Raw genomic sequence first — 18,126 nt, forward strand, 5'->3', positions numbered from 1 at the left:
TTAGAGCAGAACAAAACTTAGATAAATTCAAGAGTAGTTTAAAATGTTTTCTTTTTAACAATGCCTACAATTGAGTTATCCTTTCTTTTATACATGAAACCAGTCCCTACCTTTTCATATCCCATTGTTTTTATCCTTTTGTGTTTTCTTTACTTATAAATTGTAGTTCTCCCCTTTTTTTTTTTTTTTTTTCCTCTTGTTTACAATGCCCTTTCCCAATCAAGTCTGTCTGTGGTATAAGATTTTGTCTTATCTGTTTTGTTTCCCCCATCTATATTTATAGCATTTTATTGTACAGTGCTTCAAATGCAATGATAGTGTTTAATCAAAATTTTAATAAACTATGATGTATGGATCGACTAGTTCCGGTGAATAGGAATTGATTGGTGAGGTAGTTAAGCAGAAGTCCATATAGTGCTGACTTGGGCATGATTTTAGACGTATTTAAGTTTCGATGATGGGCCCCATTGTATTATAAATATGGCAAGTGTATGAACCCAATGTTCCGTAAGTGATAAGATTCTACAAAACAAATAAGATAAGTCTTACTTTAAAAATAGCAATAAATAAATACAGTGGTACCTCGGTTTACGAGTGCACCGATTTGCGAGTGTTTTGCAAGACAAGCAAAACATTTGCAAAATCGGTGCCTCGGAAACCGAGCATGGCTCGATTTACGAGCACCCCCCCCCCCCCACGCGATCCGGCACCGACCCCTCCCCGACACAATTGGGCACCCCCCCCGCCCACTTCTTACCCTCATCTGGGCTCTTGATCGGCCTACTCATCTGCTGGGCCTTGAGCATCTGAGCATGCTCAAGGCCTGCGAGTTCACGTTCTGAACATGAACGTGAACTCGCAGGCCTTGAGCATGCTCAGATGCTCAAGGCCCAGCAGACGAGTAGGCCGATCTTCAAGAGTGCCCCAGATGAGGGTAAGAAGCGGCGGGGTGGTGCTGTGGCGGGGGGGGGGGGGTCGGATCATGGCGGGGGGGGGGTGCCGGTTCGAGGCAGGGGGGGGTGCCTGATCACAGGGGGGGCCTTCAAGGGGAGCAATGCCGGTTCTCGGAGGGGGGGAACGCATCAAATCGAGTTTCCATTATTTCCTATGGGGAAACTCGCTTTGATAAACGAGCATTTTGGATTACGAGCATGCTCCTGGAACGTATTATGCTCGTAATCCAAGGTACCACTGTACAGTGTAAGAATAGTTTTACTAAAAAACAAAAGCATTTATTGTAAACCTCTGTTGTCCTGCTACAAAAAGGAAGTAAAGCACTCGCTTCCCAAACCTTTGTATAGTAGTGGTAGTTCTTTGTTGTGTTAAACTTAGTTTAGGTACAAAGAAAGGGCTCAAGGTAAGGACGGGCACTTAAGAATTTTTTTTTTTTTTTAAACCCATGGCAAACTCTCACTAAAACCAAAATTGAAAGTGCTCTATCTAGTTAAAATGCTGGAAAATATTTAGAACTGATGGTACGATTTGCCATAGTTAACAGAAACACTAGGGGGTCCTTTTTATTAAGGTACGCTAACAGATTTAATGCGCGCTAAAGATTAGCACATGTTAAATGCATAGGCGCTCATAATCTAAATGGAAATATGTCTAAAAACCAGCCTAAATTGGCACTTCGACGATCAGTGAGACAAGTCGTCCAAGTGCTGATAATCGAACTGGGTTTTAGACATATGTAAAAATGACTTAGGCCTTCATAGTGCTGCAGTACACCCAGAGCTAAAAGGGGCATTTTAGAAGGAATGGTGAGGGCTAGATTTGGGTGGGACGTGAGCTATCCTAGACTGGCGTACTGCATGTATAACCAAAAGTTTAACAGCACTGCCTAGACGGAACTTGGACGGTGTGACTTAGGCCATCGAAAACCAGGTCTAAGTCACTAGAAGGTATCCAAAGTGATCAGATAACCACTGCAGACATAAAGTACAAATCCAAACACACTGCCCCAGTGATCACTGACCCCCCCCCCAAAAAAAAATCATAATCGTAGCTTTAACATATCTGCCTCCAGAACATCAGCATCTGGCAGCCTGGCATAGGAAAGCCTACTAGAGCTACACAGAGGGCTTAAGTGGTCTGGGGGGTGGGCCAGTGAATCATAGAGAGGAGGACCCAGGCCCATAAGCCACTCTAACCACTGCATGCATGGTGAAACGTGCACTCCTAAACCCTTATGCACTGCCATATAAGTGGCACCAGCAGCCATAAGGGCTATTGGGGTGGTAGACAGGTGCGTGGAGGGAGAATCGGGAATAAGACCTGCTCCTCCCTCAGGGTCTAGTCGGTTCTGGGGTGTGTGGTTTTGGGGTGTGTGGTTTTTTTTTTTTGGGGGGGGCTCACCTTGACCTGCAAGGGAGTTGTGGTGAGATGTTTATGTGGCACCCTTTTTGTGAAGTTCATAGCAGTGCAATGTTTGGGTGTCCAATCCATCAGTTTGCTGACCCCATCCATGTCCAAAAGGTCTTTTTCTAGGCATTTTTGACTTGGACAAATTTTTGGACGAAAATGGGGTATAAAGATGGACGACTTAGCGGTGTGGACAATCAGAAGGCTGGTCATACAGTTAGACGATTTTCGGAAAAAAAAAAATAAATGTTGTGGTAGGGATGGAGGCAGAGAAGAGGCTGGAGGAGGGGCACCACCATCCAGGCGCCTCTCCCCCCTCGCTACACAACTAACTTTTATCACATAATAAAAGCAAGAAGGTTACAGAAATACTGATAGGTGGAGCAAGGGAAGGAGTTCATGCCTTCCCTGCTGCGACACCCCCCCCCCCCTCTTCCCCTCCAGCGTATCTCTTCAAATGATTGCTGGCAGCAAGCATCATCTCTAACATGGTGCTCGTGCCTCAGCTCTCCCTCCGACATCACTTCCTGGTGACAGGATAAAGAAGTGATGTCAGAGAGGCCTGCAGGTTAGAGATGCTGCTTCCTGCCGGCGATCATTTGAAGAGGTGGGTGGGCGGGCAGAAAGGCGAGGTTTTGGCGCTTCAGCCAAAACAGCGCCCAGGGTGGTCTGCGCCCCCAGTCCTCCTCGCTATGCCACTGGGTCCATATCCATATTCCGTCCTCCAGGAGCTAGTGTGCCAAACTTAAAGATGAACCTCTGCTCAGTTCTAAGTAATAAAGCTTCATATCTCTTCATCTCCCATGTTTTTCTTGGAACAGCTGTTGCACAACATTTTATAATCCTCTAAACGATGTCCAGCCCCCAGAGTATGCTCTACAAGTGCTTCTCTTTCACTTGGCACTTGATGGCACTCTTGTGTTCCACGATGCCAAGTCCACAAGGGCAAAACAGCAGCATAAATAACACCCTAATTTAAGAAGTGCTTCAAAAGTAACTCCTCCCCTGTTTTTGGTCTGTAAGGGAGGGTGAAGAGGGATGTCAATACTGCTGGAAAACCAATTGCTGCATTGTGTCATATTTGAGAAAATAAAGCACACACGTGGGAAAATGTTTTATAAACTGATGAGGTCAGTTTGGGGAAATTTAATTAAATTATGGAGATATAACCTATGTATAACAGATTTGCTACCTATTCAGGGTAATGGAGATTTTCAACCTGGTATGACATCTAGGATTTTTAGAATTTGGGGGCTTAAAGGTATTTATTATTTATCACAAGTATTGGATGAAACTGGGAAGATTAAGAGTTTTCCTGACCTTTCTATTGTAGTGGGAGGGGGGGTCCTGGATCATTATATGCATATATGTAATTGGTAAATTTATATTAATAAAATTGAAGAGATTGAATTTGTCTTGTGGAGTTCATGACAGAATTACTTCTTTTTTTAATCAATGTGATGATGTGCCTATTCAGTTTTCTTTATTACACAAGTGGTGGTGGAATATATTACCTACCCGTACATATGATAAAATTCTACAAATTGGAATGAGGAGTTGGGAATTCAGATTCTCTTCTTGATTTTACTCAATCTATTAATAGACTACCAAAGATTATAAAATGGTATGTTTGGAGAGAATGTACTTATAGAATTTTGCATAGGGCTTATTTTTCCCAAATTCAAGCTTTTCATGCGAATTTAATAGATACCCAATTTGTATTAAATGTAATAAAGATCCTGGCACATTATCTCATGCTTTTTGGTTGTGTCCTTTGATCAACTCATTTTGGGTGTCATCCTATTATTTTTGGGTTCTTTATGGGGTAATTCGATAGTGGGTTGTCCTAGGGGAATAGTTTTTGGCTAACTAAAATGTCTTATTTCAAAAAGCCTGTATGATTGGGCATAAATGTATTATGCACTTTTGGTTGCAGAAAGAATCTCCAAGTTTTTGTTATTGGAGGAATAAATTACATCGCTTATTTTTATTTGAGAGTTGGGAGGTTCGAGGTTCTCGCCTAAAAAAATCTCGTCTTTTATGGAGGTTTGGGATCCTTATATTCAGAATATTTCACCAAAAATATGAAGTTTGGTTATCAATGATTTATATTTAAATTATTCCAGCAGTAAGAAGCAGTAAATACAAACAATAGTACCATTCAGGAAATAACATTTTCAACAATATAATCAGTTCCCCCTCCCATTCCCCCCCTCCCCTCCCCAAGAATCCATGGCCAGTCCAACAACTGAGAGTGGGAATAAAATCTTAAAGATTTAAAAGTCTACTGCGAGCACGCGGTGTGAGGTCCTGCCAGAAGTGCTCCCACACCTGACAAAATTTGCGACCTGGGCCAAGAGTCAAGTCTCCCACCATCGTCTCTCCAGTGTTGCGTGCACTATCATTAGGGATCTCCATTGTGCATATGACGGGGATCACGGAGAGCCAGTTGGTGAGGATGGCTTTTTTTCCATCAAAAGGGCTCTGGAGATAAATGCTGACATTCCCCTGGGTTTGGGCGAGGCTATATTATAAAATCCAAATAACGCCCTCAGTTGCGGAAGCCATCGCCTTCCCCAAAGCGATGTGGTATATAGGCCAAGATGTCTCCAAACTGTTGGATTGCGGGGCAGGCCCAAAACATGTGACTCAAAGATGTGTGAGCCTGATTGCATTTGGGGCAAGTATGCGACGCAGTAATCCCCATCCGGGCTGCACGTTCCGGTGGGAATGTAAAGTCAAGAACAATTTTCAATTGCATTTCCCAGTGAGTAATATTAGGTGACACCTTCTGAATGTTCTTCAGGACCCTGTTGAGCAGTCAACTGGCAATGCAAGTCCTCAGCCTACGTTGTCGCTAATATATCCAGATTCGTACTTGGTTGGCAATCCCGGATCCCCACAATATGAAATCGTAGAGGAATCCTCTGTTGGGCTGAAAGGCTGAAGAGTTCCGAAAGCGCCTCCCTGCAGACTTCAGTAAGGGCAGCCACTGGGAGGGACTGAACATAGTGACGGATCTGGTAATAGGCGAAGAGATCATTAGCCTGTAGGTCAAAAGTTTGTTGCAGCTCGGCATGGGGCCAGGCTCCCCTCCTCCGAAAACAGGTGAAAAAGATATTGTAGACCTTGTGCTTGCCACCTAAGAAAGGTGGCATTTTGCATGCCCGGCTGGGAAAGCTCCATTGCCAGTATAGGCAAATATAAAGACACCCTAGAAGACAATTTGGCTGTTTTACAGACCCATCTCCATGTCCTTCTGGCGGCGTAAAAATGGGGTAATGAGACACCAAAGGATGCATCGGTTATCAATGATTTATTATGAAAATTAGGTTTACTAATTACATTCTAGTTTTTTTATTTTAATTCTTTATTTTTGTCAACTTTCATCTAGGGTGAGGAATTTCATTTAGGGCAGATAGTGGGTAGGGGAATGGAATTAAGGGGGGTGTAGATAAGATTGAAGTAATTCATATGGAAATTAATTTGAAAGAATGATTTAAAACTGATGAGACCAAAGTGGAACATCCTTACACCTGTGCCACAAGGAAACACAGGCATCGTCCTGCTATCACCATCCCTACACTAAAGCATTGTGGTGACCCACGATGTGAGGATGCTTTGAAAGATCAAAGGAAGGATGGATAGTGCACAGTCCAGATGGAGCCTGGAGAAAAACATGTTTCAGTCTAGCATAGATCTGGCACGGGGAGAAGATTCATCTTTCAGCAGGGTCACTGATTCAAAACCAAAGAACCAACAGTGTGAAGGAAATGAGTGTCCTCGAGTGACTCAGTCAAATCCCTTCATGTTATACCTTGTGCAGCCATAACACTCGCACTGCCCAGAGCACACCTTCTGTCTGATGCTTCAACTCTCCTGGCACCCACAGCTCCTCAAACATGGTTCCAGTTGTTACCTTCTGCACATATCTGTCTCTTGCCCACGGAGTGCATATGTGCACACTTCCCAAATGTGATAGGTAAATGCCATTTTTTGCTGCCAAAGTGCACATATATACACACTTGGAGGAGCATAATCGAAAGAGTGCTGCAAATGATGGGGCTTCCCTCTCCCAATGCATCTTGGGATGCAATGGGAGGGGCTGAAGTCCCCTGACTGGCATTTGCAGTACGCGGCCTTGTAGGCAGGAGGGAGTGTGCTTACCTCCTGCTTTTTTCTCATCCAAAGGTATGAGGGTCTGGGAATGTTGGGTGGGGGTGAGGGCTTTTCGGGATGTTGAGATGTTGGGGGAGGGGTATAGGGTGCCACGGCTCAGCTGATCCTGGCAGGGGCAATCCCCATCAGCTGAGCCACCAGGAATCCTGAAACTGGCTCAGCTGATGGGGATTCCTCTGTCGCAATCAGCTGATGGGAAGCCTATCTGCTCTTTGGGGTGGTGGGAGGGGGATCGGACCACTGGGGCATAAGAGGGGTGGGGGAGGTGTCATGCCTTAAATCCTCCAGTGGTCTTCTTGACAGTTTGTGGAACTTAGGCGCAACTCAAAGAGTCTAACTGCCGACATCTAAGTTCCCTCTAGGAAAGTTTTGATTATGCTGCAGTACGACCAGGTTGAACCCACCAGATTCCCACCACCCAACACACCCCTTTGATCTCTGGGACGCACAGCAGCTAGAAGTGCTACTGCACATCCAGAAAGTTGATTTTGATTATCGGCACTTGGATATCCCTGTATTAGGATGTCCAAGGGATGACTTAGGCTGGTTTTGGGATGTGTTTTAAAGTTTTGATTATGAGCCCCATACTGCTTCAGGTCTCCTGTTAGGGAAGGAAGGTAAAATTAAAGTACAAAATAGAAAGAAAAGTATGCTGTATATTATTATGTTGTATATGGTACTGGTTTTAAGCACATTTTCTCCTCCCATCTTTCCAACACTACCATAAGAAAACAAATCAGCAATCCTAAACCATGAAAACAACAGTTTTGTGTGTCCAGATGTCGCATCAAGGTGAGGGGTATCTGAGCCTAATCCAAGCATTTTCACAGAAGTCTGCCCAGTTATTATGTAATTTGTCACTTGTATCCACGGTCCTGGGTGTTGCAGCTCCTAAGATCCATGTTCTCTCCCTCCCCTGCTACAGGTCACGACCTGCCAAATGGAAGCAGGACCGGCACTTTCTTTCCCTGCTGGTGGAGCCACGCAGTCCTGCTGGGTACTCAGCGGGGACATGTACAGCTGCTACCTCCATGGAATCCGCCCTGCCGGCCTCTGACTTCATCACTGAGAATGTTGCAAACATCGCCAGCTGCGACTCCCGCTACGGAGACACGCTGACCCGGGAGACCCGGGTGTCCCTCACCATTTCGTTATGTTCCCAAAGTCCCTCAAGACAACCATTGCGTTGGGCAAGAGGAAGTGAGCAACCCTTCATTACCACTTTGCCAGTCACATGGCTTGATCTCGTCCTGGACAATTTTAATTGTGTTGGTTTTTTTGGTTAATTGCGAATAAAGCTGGGACCTTGTTACTGTGTTTTTGAATGAAATAAAGTGTTGGGGGGGGGAGGGTGTTGGGGGGGGGGGAGAGAAAGCAGCAATAGGAATGGACAAAAGGTTCATATAACTAGATGCTTCAATTGAAAGGGTGCTATAATAGTCCCTGCTCAGAAGAGCTTACAATCTAATTTAGACAGGATATTTCAGGGTTAGGGAGGTTATAGTGGGTTTAGGTATCTGACAGCAGTGAGGGGAAGTGGGCCTTTAGTTTGGATTTGAACCCTGCCAAGCCAGTCATGCTTAGGAAGGGGGTACGTGCCCCTCTTTCTACAGCTAGGTCATAGAAACATGATGGCAGATAAAGGCCAATTGGCCCATTAGTCTGCCCGTCCGCAGTAACTGTTATCTCTTTTTCTCTCTGAGAGATCCCATGTACTTATCCCAGGTCTCTTGAACTTCGGACACACTCTCTGTCTCCACCACCTCTTCTGGGCCAATGATTCTCAACCCAGTCCTTCAGATGCCACCATCCAGGCAGGTTTTCAGGATATCCATAATGCATATGACTCGGTTACATTTGCATTAAAAGGGAGGTAGTGCATACAGTTTTATCTCCTGCTTATTCAGTGTGGATATCCTGAAAATCTGCCTGAATGGTGGTGTCCAAGTACTGGGCTGAGAAACCCTGATCAAGGCATTATCCCCTCCATACATAAACAAGACAGAATTTATATCCGACAATGAAGAATAACCCTTATATGGCTGCTATTAAAATAAAAATGCTGACCACGTGAGGCTTGTCCTTTTATTTTACTGAATGTTAGAAGCGATGGCTGCCACACAGCCTCAGATAGGAGAACTGACCAGCATCGCTGCCACAATTGGGGCAGTCATGGAGTCATAAGAACATAAGCGTTGCCTCTGCCGGGTCAGACCAGGGATCCATCGTGCCCGGCAGTCCGCTCCCGCGGCGGCCCCCCCAGGTCCATGACCTGAAAGTGTTCCCTACCTAATCTAAAATATCCATACCCTATTCACTCAATGTCCTGTACGGTAAACCTCTATCTGTACCCTGTTATCCCTTTCGCTTCCAGGAAGTCATCCAGTCCCTTTTTGAACCCCAGAATTGTACTCTGTCTTATTACCTCTCCGGGAAGCGCGTTCCAGGTGTCCACCACCCTCTGGGTGAAGAAGAACCTCCTTGCATTCGTTATGAATCTGTCTCCTCTCAGTTTTTCTGAATGACCTCTTGTTTTAGTTGTCCCTGCCAGTCTAATGATTATCCCAGGACAAGCAGGCAGCATATTCTTAACGTATGGGTGACGTCACCGACGGAGCCCCGGTACGGACCTTTATAACTAGAAAGTTCTAGTTGGCCGCACCGCGCATGCGCGAGTGCCTTCCCGCCCGACGGAGGAGTGCGTGGTCTCCAGTTTCTTCATTTCCGCGGAGCGAAGAAGACGCATGTGGTTTCAACGGCCGTTGAAAACTTCTTTTTTGCCTTCCCGCTCGCGTTATTTTCTTGTTTTTTCTCTTTTTCCCTTCGGGTTTCTTGTTCATTTCTAATTCGTAAAAAAAAAAAAAAAAAAACTTTGTTTTTTTCCTTTATTTTTCAGCCGGCCCCGGTGGGGCCTGTTGCCATCATACAAGCCTCCGGCTTTGATTTCGCGGAGGCCGTCTTTCCCTTCATGCCCCCCCAGCCGGGTTTTAAGAAGTGCCAGCGGTGTGCACGCCCGATCTCCCTTTCGGACCCACACAACTGGTGCCTACAGTGCTTGGGTCCGGAACATCGGGCTGACACCTGCACCCGCTGTGCTACTCTCAAAAAACGCACGCTTAAAAATAGACAAATCCAGCAGAATCTCCTCTTCGGCACCGGTTCTGCTATGGATCCGACCCCGACATCGACGGCACCGACTAAATCGGCACCGTCAACATCGACACCACCTGATCCTTCTTCGGGGTCGATAGCGCCAGGTAAGCCGGCTAAGAAGCCTTCCACTTCCCTCGAGCGCCCTCCAGCCACAGCGGCGACACCGATCCTTCCGGCGTCCCGCAAATCCCGTAAACGCTCCGCTCCGATCTCGGTGAGTGCCTCTTCATCGGCCTCCTCATCGCCGGAGCGTAGAGCAGCACCGATGGTACCCAAGAAAACTAAAACGGTACCGGTGCCCCCATTGGAGGACCGTATCTCGGCCATCCTCCAGGACAAATTGCATGAACAGCTACAGCACCAACTTCAGGAACTGCTTCCGACCCTATTGGCACCGCTCCTTCCGGTACCGGTCCGGCCCGAGCCTCGCACCACTCCGCCGGTGTCCACCCCCTCGGTACCGATGAACACTTCCATGCCGGTCTTATCTGCCCAGCCCGCACTTCAGACTTGCGCTGCGGAAGACCCCTCCCGGCCCCAGGATCGACACCGGTCGTCTCGGGACCGGGATCGGCAACACTCCTCCCGGGACAGGGATCGACGCCGGTCTTCATCTCCCGGCACCGTATCCATGCGATCTGGAAAATCCCTTTCTAAAACCCGCCATACTGAGCCGGCCATCAGGGACCCAGACTTATGGGAGCAATCCCCACTCGGTACCGAGGAGGATGCCTCTTCTGCAGATGAGGAACCCTCCATGGCTGAATCCACCTCCAAGCCTGAGCAATCCTCCTTCACAAAATTCCTTCGGGAGATGTCTGCGGCTCTTTCCATACCACTTAAGTCCGACTCCAAGAAGTCCCAGGCCTTTTTAGAAGCCTTGGACTTCGACCAACCTCCCAAGGAGTTTCTCAAACTGCCCGTACATGATATCTTACGGGAAACATTTTATAAAAATTTGGAGAATCCCCTTACGGTTCCAGGTGCCCCTAGGAAACTGGACAGTTTATACCGGGTCATCCCTATTCCGGGATTTGATAAACCCCAATTGCCCCATGAGAGCCTCCTGGTAGAATCCACTCTCAAAAAAATCTCATGGTTCCAGTGTTTATGCCTCCACCCCTCCTGGCAGAGAGGGAAAAACAATGGACAAATTTGGTAAGCGCCTGTACCAGAATGCCATGCTGGCTAACAGAGCCAACAATTACACCTTTCATTTTTCATTTTATCTGAAACACCTGGTACAACAACTTTCTGCTTTGCAAAAATATATCCCTGAGCGCAAGGTTCCATTATTTCAACAACAAATTTCCACCCTCCTTCAGCTCAGAAAATTCATGGTGCGCTCGATCTATGATTCTTTCGAGCTCACTTCCAGAGCTTCTGCACTGGCAGTAGCCATGCGTCGCCTTGCCTGGCTGAGGGTGTCTGATCTTGATGTGAACCACCAAGACCGCCTCGCCAACGCGCCCTGCCTTGGTGATGAACTTTTTGGGGAGTCTCTAGATACCACGACACAAAAACTTTCGGCTCATGAGACGAGATGGGACACCCTCATTAAGCCTAAAAAGAAGACTCCACCTGCACGACCATACAGACCTCAGTCCTCTTACCAATGTCGTTTTTCTGCTAGGCCACTTAATCCTCCTGAACAGCAATCTCGTCGGCCTCGCCAACAGCAACAACAACACTCTCAGGCTCGTTCTCAGTCTCATCAGGCGACCAAGCCTCTCCCTCAAACTAAACCTCCTCAGCCCTTTTGACTCCTTTCTCCAGGGCATAGCCAGTCTCCAACCGTCGATGCCGCTTCCTCAACCTATCGGAGGCCGCCTCACCATCTTTCTACGCCGCTGGGAGGCCATCACATCAGACCTGTGGGTTCTCAACATCATCCGTCACAGATACTCACTCAGGTTCCAGACTCTTCCTGTAGACCATCCTCCCGTAGAGTCTGCTTCTCACTCCTCCCAAACTCCTCTCCTCCTCAGGGAGGTCCAATCCCTCCTCCTCCTCAATGCCATCGAAGAAGTTCCACCAGACCAAAGAGGTCAGGGATTTTACTCCCGCTACTTCCTGGTACCCAAGAAAACAGGGGATCTTCGTCCTATCCTCGACCTCAGGAACCTCAACAAGTGTTTGGTCAAGGAAAAGTTCAGAATGCTCTCCCTTGCCACGCTTTATCCTCTTCTTTCTCAACACGACTGGCTATGTTCCCTAGACCTCAAGGAGGCCTACACTCACATTCCAATCCATCAGACTTCACGTCGCTACCTCCGATTCCAGATACAGAATCACCACTATCAGTACAAGGTGCTGCCCTTTGGTCTCGCATCATCACCCAGGGTGTTCACCAAGTGCCTGATTGTGGTAGCGGCCTGTTTCAGGTCCCACAACCTACAAGTGTTCCCCTACTTGGACGATTGGTTGGTGAAAGCAACTACGTCTCCGCTTGTGCTGCAAGCCACTCACCACACCATCTCTTTCCTCCATCTCTTGGGGTTCGACATCAATTATCCCAAATCGCATCTGCTCCCCACGCAGTGTCTTCAGTTCATCGGAGCTGTTCTCGATACCAATCTAATGAGGGCGTTCCTTCCTGCCGACCGGCACCGGACTCTGCTTCACCTCTGCCGACAGGTGCTCCTCCAACCATCCATCCCTGCTCGCCAGATGATGATTCTTCTGGGTCACATGGCTTCAACAGTCCATGTAGTTCCTCTGGCGCGACTCCACCTCAGGATACCTCAATGGACCCTCGCCAACCAATGGTCACAGACCAGGGATCCTCTTTCTCATCCCATCTCTGTGACATCGTCTCTTCAGCAATCTCTTCAATGGTGGTTGAACTCTTCAAATCTTTCCAGGGGCCTCCTTCTTCATCCACCCCCTCATTCCATGATCATCACCACGGACGCCTCCCCCTATGCATGGGGGGCTCACATGGGAGTTCTCCGCACCCAGGGACTCTGGACCCCTCAGGAGCGTCAACATCACATCAATTTCCTGGAACTCAGAGCCATGTTTTATGCTCTCAAGGCCTTCCAACACCTTCTCTACCCTCAGGTTCTTCTCCTGTGCACAGACAACCAGGTAGCCATGTACTACATCAACAAACAAGGCGGCACCGGATCTCGTCCCCTTTGTCAGGAGGCCCTCCGAATCTGGACATGGGCCACAGCCCACAACCTTTGCCTCAAAGCTGTCTATATCCAGGGCGAACAGAACTCCCTGGCCGACCATCTCAGCCGCATCCTTCAACCTCACGAGTGGACCCTGGATCCTTCCACTCTCCACTCCATCTTTGCTCGCTGGGGCACTCCACAGGTGGACCTATTTGCAGCTCCTCACAACCATCAGCTACCCCAGTTCTGTTCCAGACTCTTCTCTCCGCATCGTCTGGCCCCGGATGCATTCCTGCTCGACTGGACGGGTCAGTTCCTCTATGCCTTCCCTCCACTTCCTCTGATGTTGCGGACCCTGTTCAAACTCCGCAAGGACAGGGCCACCATGATTCTCATCGCCCCTCGGTGGCCCAGACAACACTGGTTCTCCCTCCTGCTTCAGCTCAGCTCCAGGGAGCCCATTCCTCTTCCTGTATTTCCTACTCTGCTTACACAGCAGCATCAGTCTCTACTACATCCCAATCTGTCTTCCCTCCACCTGACAGCTTGGTTTCTCTCGGGCTGACTTCTCCAGAAAACCTGTCTCAGCCTGTCCGTCGCATTTTGGATGCCTCCAGGAAACCCTCCACACTTCAATGTTACCATCAGAAGTGGACCCGGTTTTCCTCTTGGTGCCTCCTGCATCATCACAACCCCACCTCATTGGCGGTGGAGACCGTACTGGACTATTTGCTCTCTCTGTCCAATGCTGGCCTCAAGTCTACCTCAATCAGAGTCCACCTCAGTGCCATCACTGCTTTTCATGAGCCTATCCTCGGAAAACCTCTCACGGCTCATCCTCTGGTTTCCCGGTTCATGAGAGGGCTCTTCAATATCAAACCACCTCTACAGCCTCCTCCTATCGTCTGGGACCTCAATGTGGTTTTATCAGCCCTCATGAAACCTCCTTTTGAGCCTCTTGCTACTGCTTCGCTCAAACTTCTCACATGGAAGGTGCTTTTCCTCATTGCCATCACCTCTGCCAGGAGGGTCAGTGAGCTGCATGCACTGGTCGCCGATCCACCGTTCACTGTTTTTCACCATGACAAGGTGGTTCTGCGCACCCATCCGAAATTCCTCCCCAAGGTGGTTTCAGCCTTTCACCTCAATCAGTCCATCGTGCTGCCTGTCTTCTTCCCAAAACCCCATTCTCATCCTGGGGAACAGGCGCTACACACGCTGGATTGTAAGCGCGCCCTTGCTTACTACCTTCACCGTACCAGGGCTCACCGCTCCTCTCCTCAACTTTTTCTATCCTTCGATCCTAACCGTCTGGGTCATCCTGTCTCTAAACGAACGCTGTCCAATTGGCTTGCTGCCTGTATTGCGTACTGTAACATACTGCAACATACTGTAACATACTGCAACATACTGTAACATACTGTAACATATTACAACATACTGCAACATACTGCAACATACTGCAACATACTGTAACATACTGTAACATACTGTAACATACTGCAACATACCGCAACATACTGTAACATACCGCAACATACTGTAACATACTGCAACATACTATAACATACTGCAACATACTATTACATACTGTAACATACTGTAACATACTGTAACATACTGTAACATACCGCAACATACTGTAACATACCGCAACATACTGCAACATACTGTAACATACCGCAAACATACGGTAACATACTGTAACATATACTGCAACATACTATAACATACTGCACATACTGTAACATACTGCAACATACTATAACATACTGCAACATATTATTGCATACTATACTATACTATACCATACCATACCATACCATACTATACTATACTATACCATACCATACCATAACATACCGCAACATACTGCAACATACTGTAACATACCATAACTATACTGCAATATACTGTAACATACTGTAACATACTATAACATACTGCAACATACTATAACATACTGCAACACACTATAACATACCGCAACATACTGTAACATACCGCAACATACTGTAACATACTGTAACATACTATTACATACTGTAATATACTTCAACATACTATAACATACTGCAACATATTATAGCATACTATACTATACTATACCATACCATACCATAACATACTATACTGCAACATACTGCATACTATAACATACTGCAACATACTATAACATACCATACCATAACATACTGCAACATACTATAACATACTGCAACATACTATAACATACTGCAACATACTATAACATACTGCAACATACATACTGCAATACTATAACATACTGGCAACATACTGTAACATACCTGCAACTACCGCAACATACTGTAACATACTGCAACATACTGTAACATACTGTAACATACCGCAACAATCTGCAACATACTATACATACTGCAACATACTGTAACATACTGCAACATACCGCAACATACTGTAACATACTCATACATACTGTCAACATAACGGTAACATACTGTAACATACTATACCATACCATACTATAACATACTGCAACACACTATAACATACTGCAACACACTATAACATACTGCAACATACTATTACATACTGTAACATACTGCAACATACTGTAACATACTGCAACATACCGCAACATACTGTAACATACCGCACATACTATAACCATACTGCAACATACTATTACATACTGTAACATACTGCAACATACTGTAACATACTGCAACATACTATAACATACTGCAACATAACATAACATACTATACTATACTATACCATACCATACCATACTATAACATACTGCAACATACTATTACATAATGTAACATACTGTAATATACTGTAACATACTATTACATACTGTAACATACTGCAACATACTCTAACATACTGCAACACACTATAACATACTGCAACATACTATTACATACTGTAACATACTGCAACATACTGTAACATACTGCAACATACTGTAACATACTGCAACATACTATAACATACTGCAACATACTATAACATACTGCAACATACTATACTATACTATACCATACCATACCATACCATACTATAACATACTGCAACATACTATTACATACTGTAACATACTGTAACATACTGTAACATACTGCAACATACTATAACATACTGCAACATACTACAACATACTGCAACATATTATAACATACTGCAACATAACATAACATACTATACTATACTATACCATACCATACCATACTATAACATACCGTAACATACTGCAAATACCGCAACATACTGCAACATACTATACTCTAACATAACATAACATAACATAACATACTATACTATACTATACCATACCATAACATACTATACTATACTATACTATACTATACTATACTATACTATACTATACTATACTATACCATAACATACCATACCATAACATAACATACCATAACATAGCATAACATAACATAACATTACATAACATAACATAACATAACATACTATACTATACTATACCATAATATACTATACTATACTATACTATACAATACTATACCATACCATACCATACCATATCATACCATAACATAACATAACATAACATACCATACATACTATACTATACCATAACATACTATAACCATAACATATAACAAACCATACCATACCATACCTACATAACATACTATACTATACTACTATACCATACCATACCAATACATACCATAACATAACATACTATACTATACTATACTATACCATAACATAACATAACATAACATAACATACTATACTATACTATACCATAACATAACATAACATAACATAACATACTATACTATACTATACAATACTATACCATACCATACCATACCATATCATACCAAACATAACATAACATAACATACCATACCATACTATACTATACTATACTATACTATACCATAACATAACATAACATACTATACTATACTATACTATACCATACCATACCATACCATACCATACCATAACATAACATACTATACTATACTATACTATACCATAACATAACATAACATAACATACTATAATATACTATCCTATCCTATACTATACTATACCATACCATACCATACCATAACATACTATACTATACTATACTATGCTATTCTATACTATACTATACTATAACATACTATACTATCCTATACTATACTATACTATACCATACCATACCATACCATACTATACTATACTATACCATACCATACCATAACATACTATACTATACTGCAACATACTGTAACATACTGTAACATACCGCAACATACTATAACATACTGCAACATACTATAACCTACTGCAATATACCATATAACATACTGCAACATCCTATTAGCATACTGTAACATACTGCAACATACTGTAACATACTCCAACAGTTCCGACAACCTACTGTAACATACCGCAAACAATACTATAACATACCTGCAACATTACTTATAACATACTGCCATCATACTATTACACATATCTGTAACATACTGGCAACAATACTGTCACATACCGCAACATACGGTAACATACTCGTAACATTACTGCGAATACTAGCAACATACTATTACATACTGCAACATTACTGTAACATTTACTGCAACATACTATAACATAATGCAACATTACTGTTAACATACTGCAACATATTATAGCATACTATACTATAACATACTATACTATACTCTAACATAACATAACATAACATAACATACTATAACATAACTATACCATACTATACTATACTATACTATACTATACCATACCATACCATACATACCATACTATACTATACTATACTATACCATACCATAACATACTATACTATACTATGCTATACTATACTATACTATACTATACTATACCATAACATAACATAACATAACATACTATACTATACCATAACATAACATAACATACTATACTATACTATACCATAACATAACATAACATAAGATAACATAACATAACATAGCATAACATAACATACTATACTATACTATACTATACTATAACATAACATAACATACCATACCATACATAACATAACATACTATACTATACTATACCATAACATAACATAACATAATACTATACTATACTATACTATACTATACTATACTATAAAATAACATAACATAACATAACATACCATATACATAACATAACATACTATACTATACCATACTATACTATACTATACTACTATACCAAAACATACTATACTATACTATACTATACAATACTATACCATACCATACCATACCATACCATACCATAACATAACATACTATACTATACC

At 44.0% G+C, this 18,126-nt stretch overlaps 1 protein-coding gene across 4 annotated transcripts in view; it reads left to right on the plus strand.

Annotated features, from left to right (window-relative positions):
- The window catches only part of ALKBH6 (alkB homolog 6), a 44,404-nt gene extending 36,736 nt beyond the window's left edge, over nucleotides 1–7,668 (plus strand). For 3 of the 4 annotated variants that reach the window (XM_033956389.1, XM_033956390.1, XM_033956391.1), the window contains one exon: nucleotides 7,466–7,668. In XM_033956389.1, coding sequence (XP_033812280.1) covers nucleotides 7,466–7,597 — 132 coding nt within the window. In that variant the 3' untranslated portion in view covers nucleotides 7,598–7,668. Of the gene's footprint in view, nucleotides 1–7,268; nucleotides 7,333–7,465 lie in introns of all 4 variants that reach the window. The other variant, XM_033956392.1, reaches the window with a different exon arrangement.
- The last annotated feature ends 10,458 nt before the right edge of the window (nucleotides 7,669–18,126 follow it).

Source organism: Geotrypetes seraphini, chromosome 8 (assembly GCF_902459505.1).
Source record: "Geotrypetes seraphini chromosome 8, aGeoSer1.1, whole genome shotgun sequence".
NCBI lineage: Eukaryota > Metazoa > Chordata > Amphibia > Gymnophiona > Dermophiidae > Geotrypetes > Geotrypetes seraphini.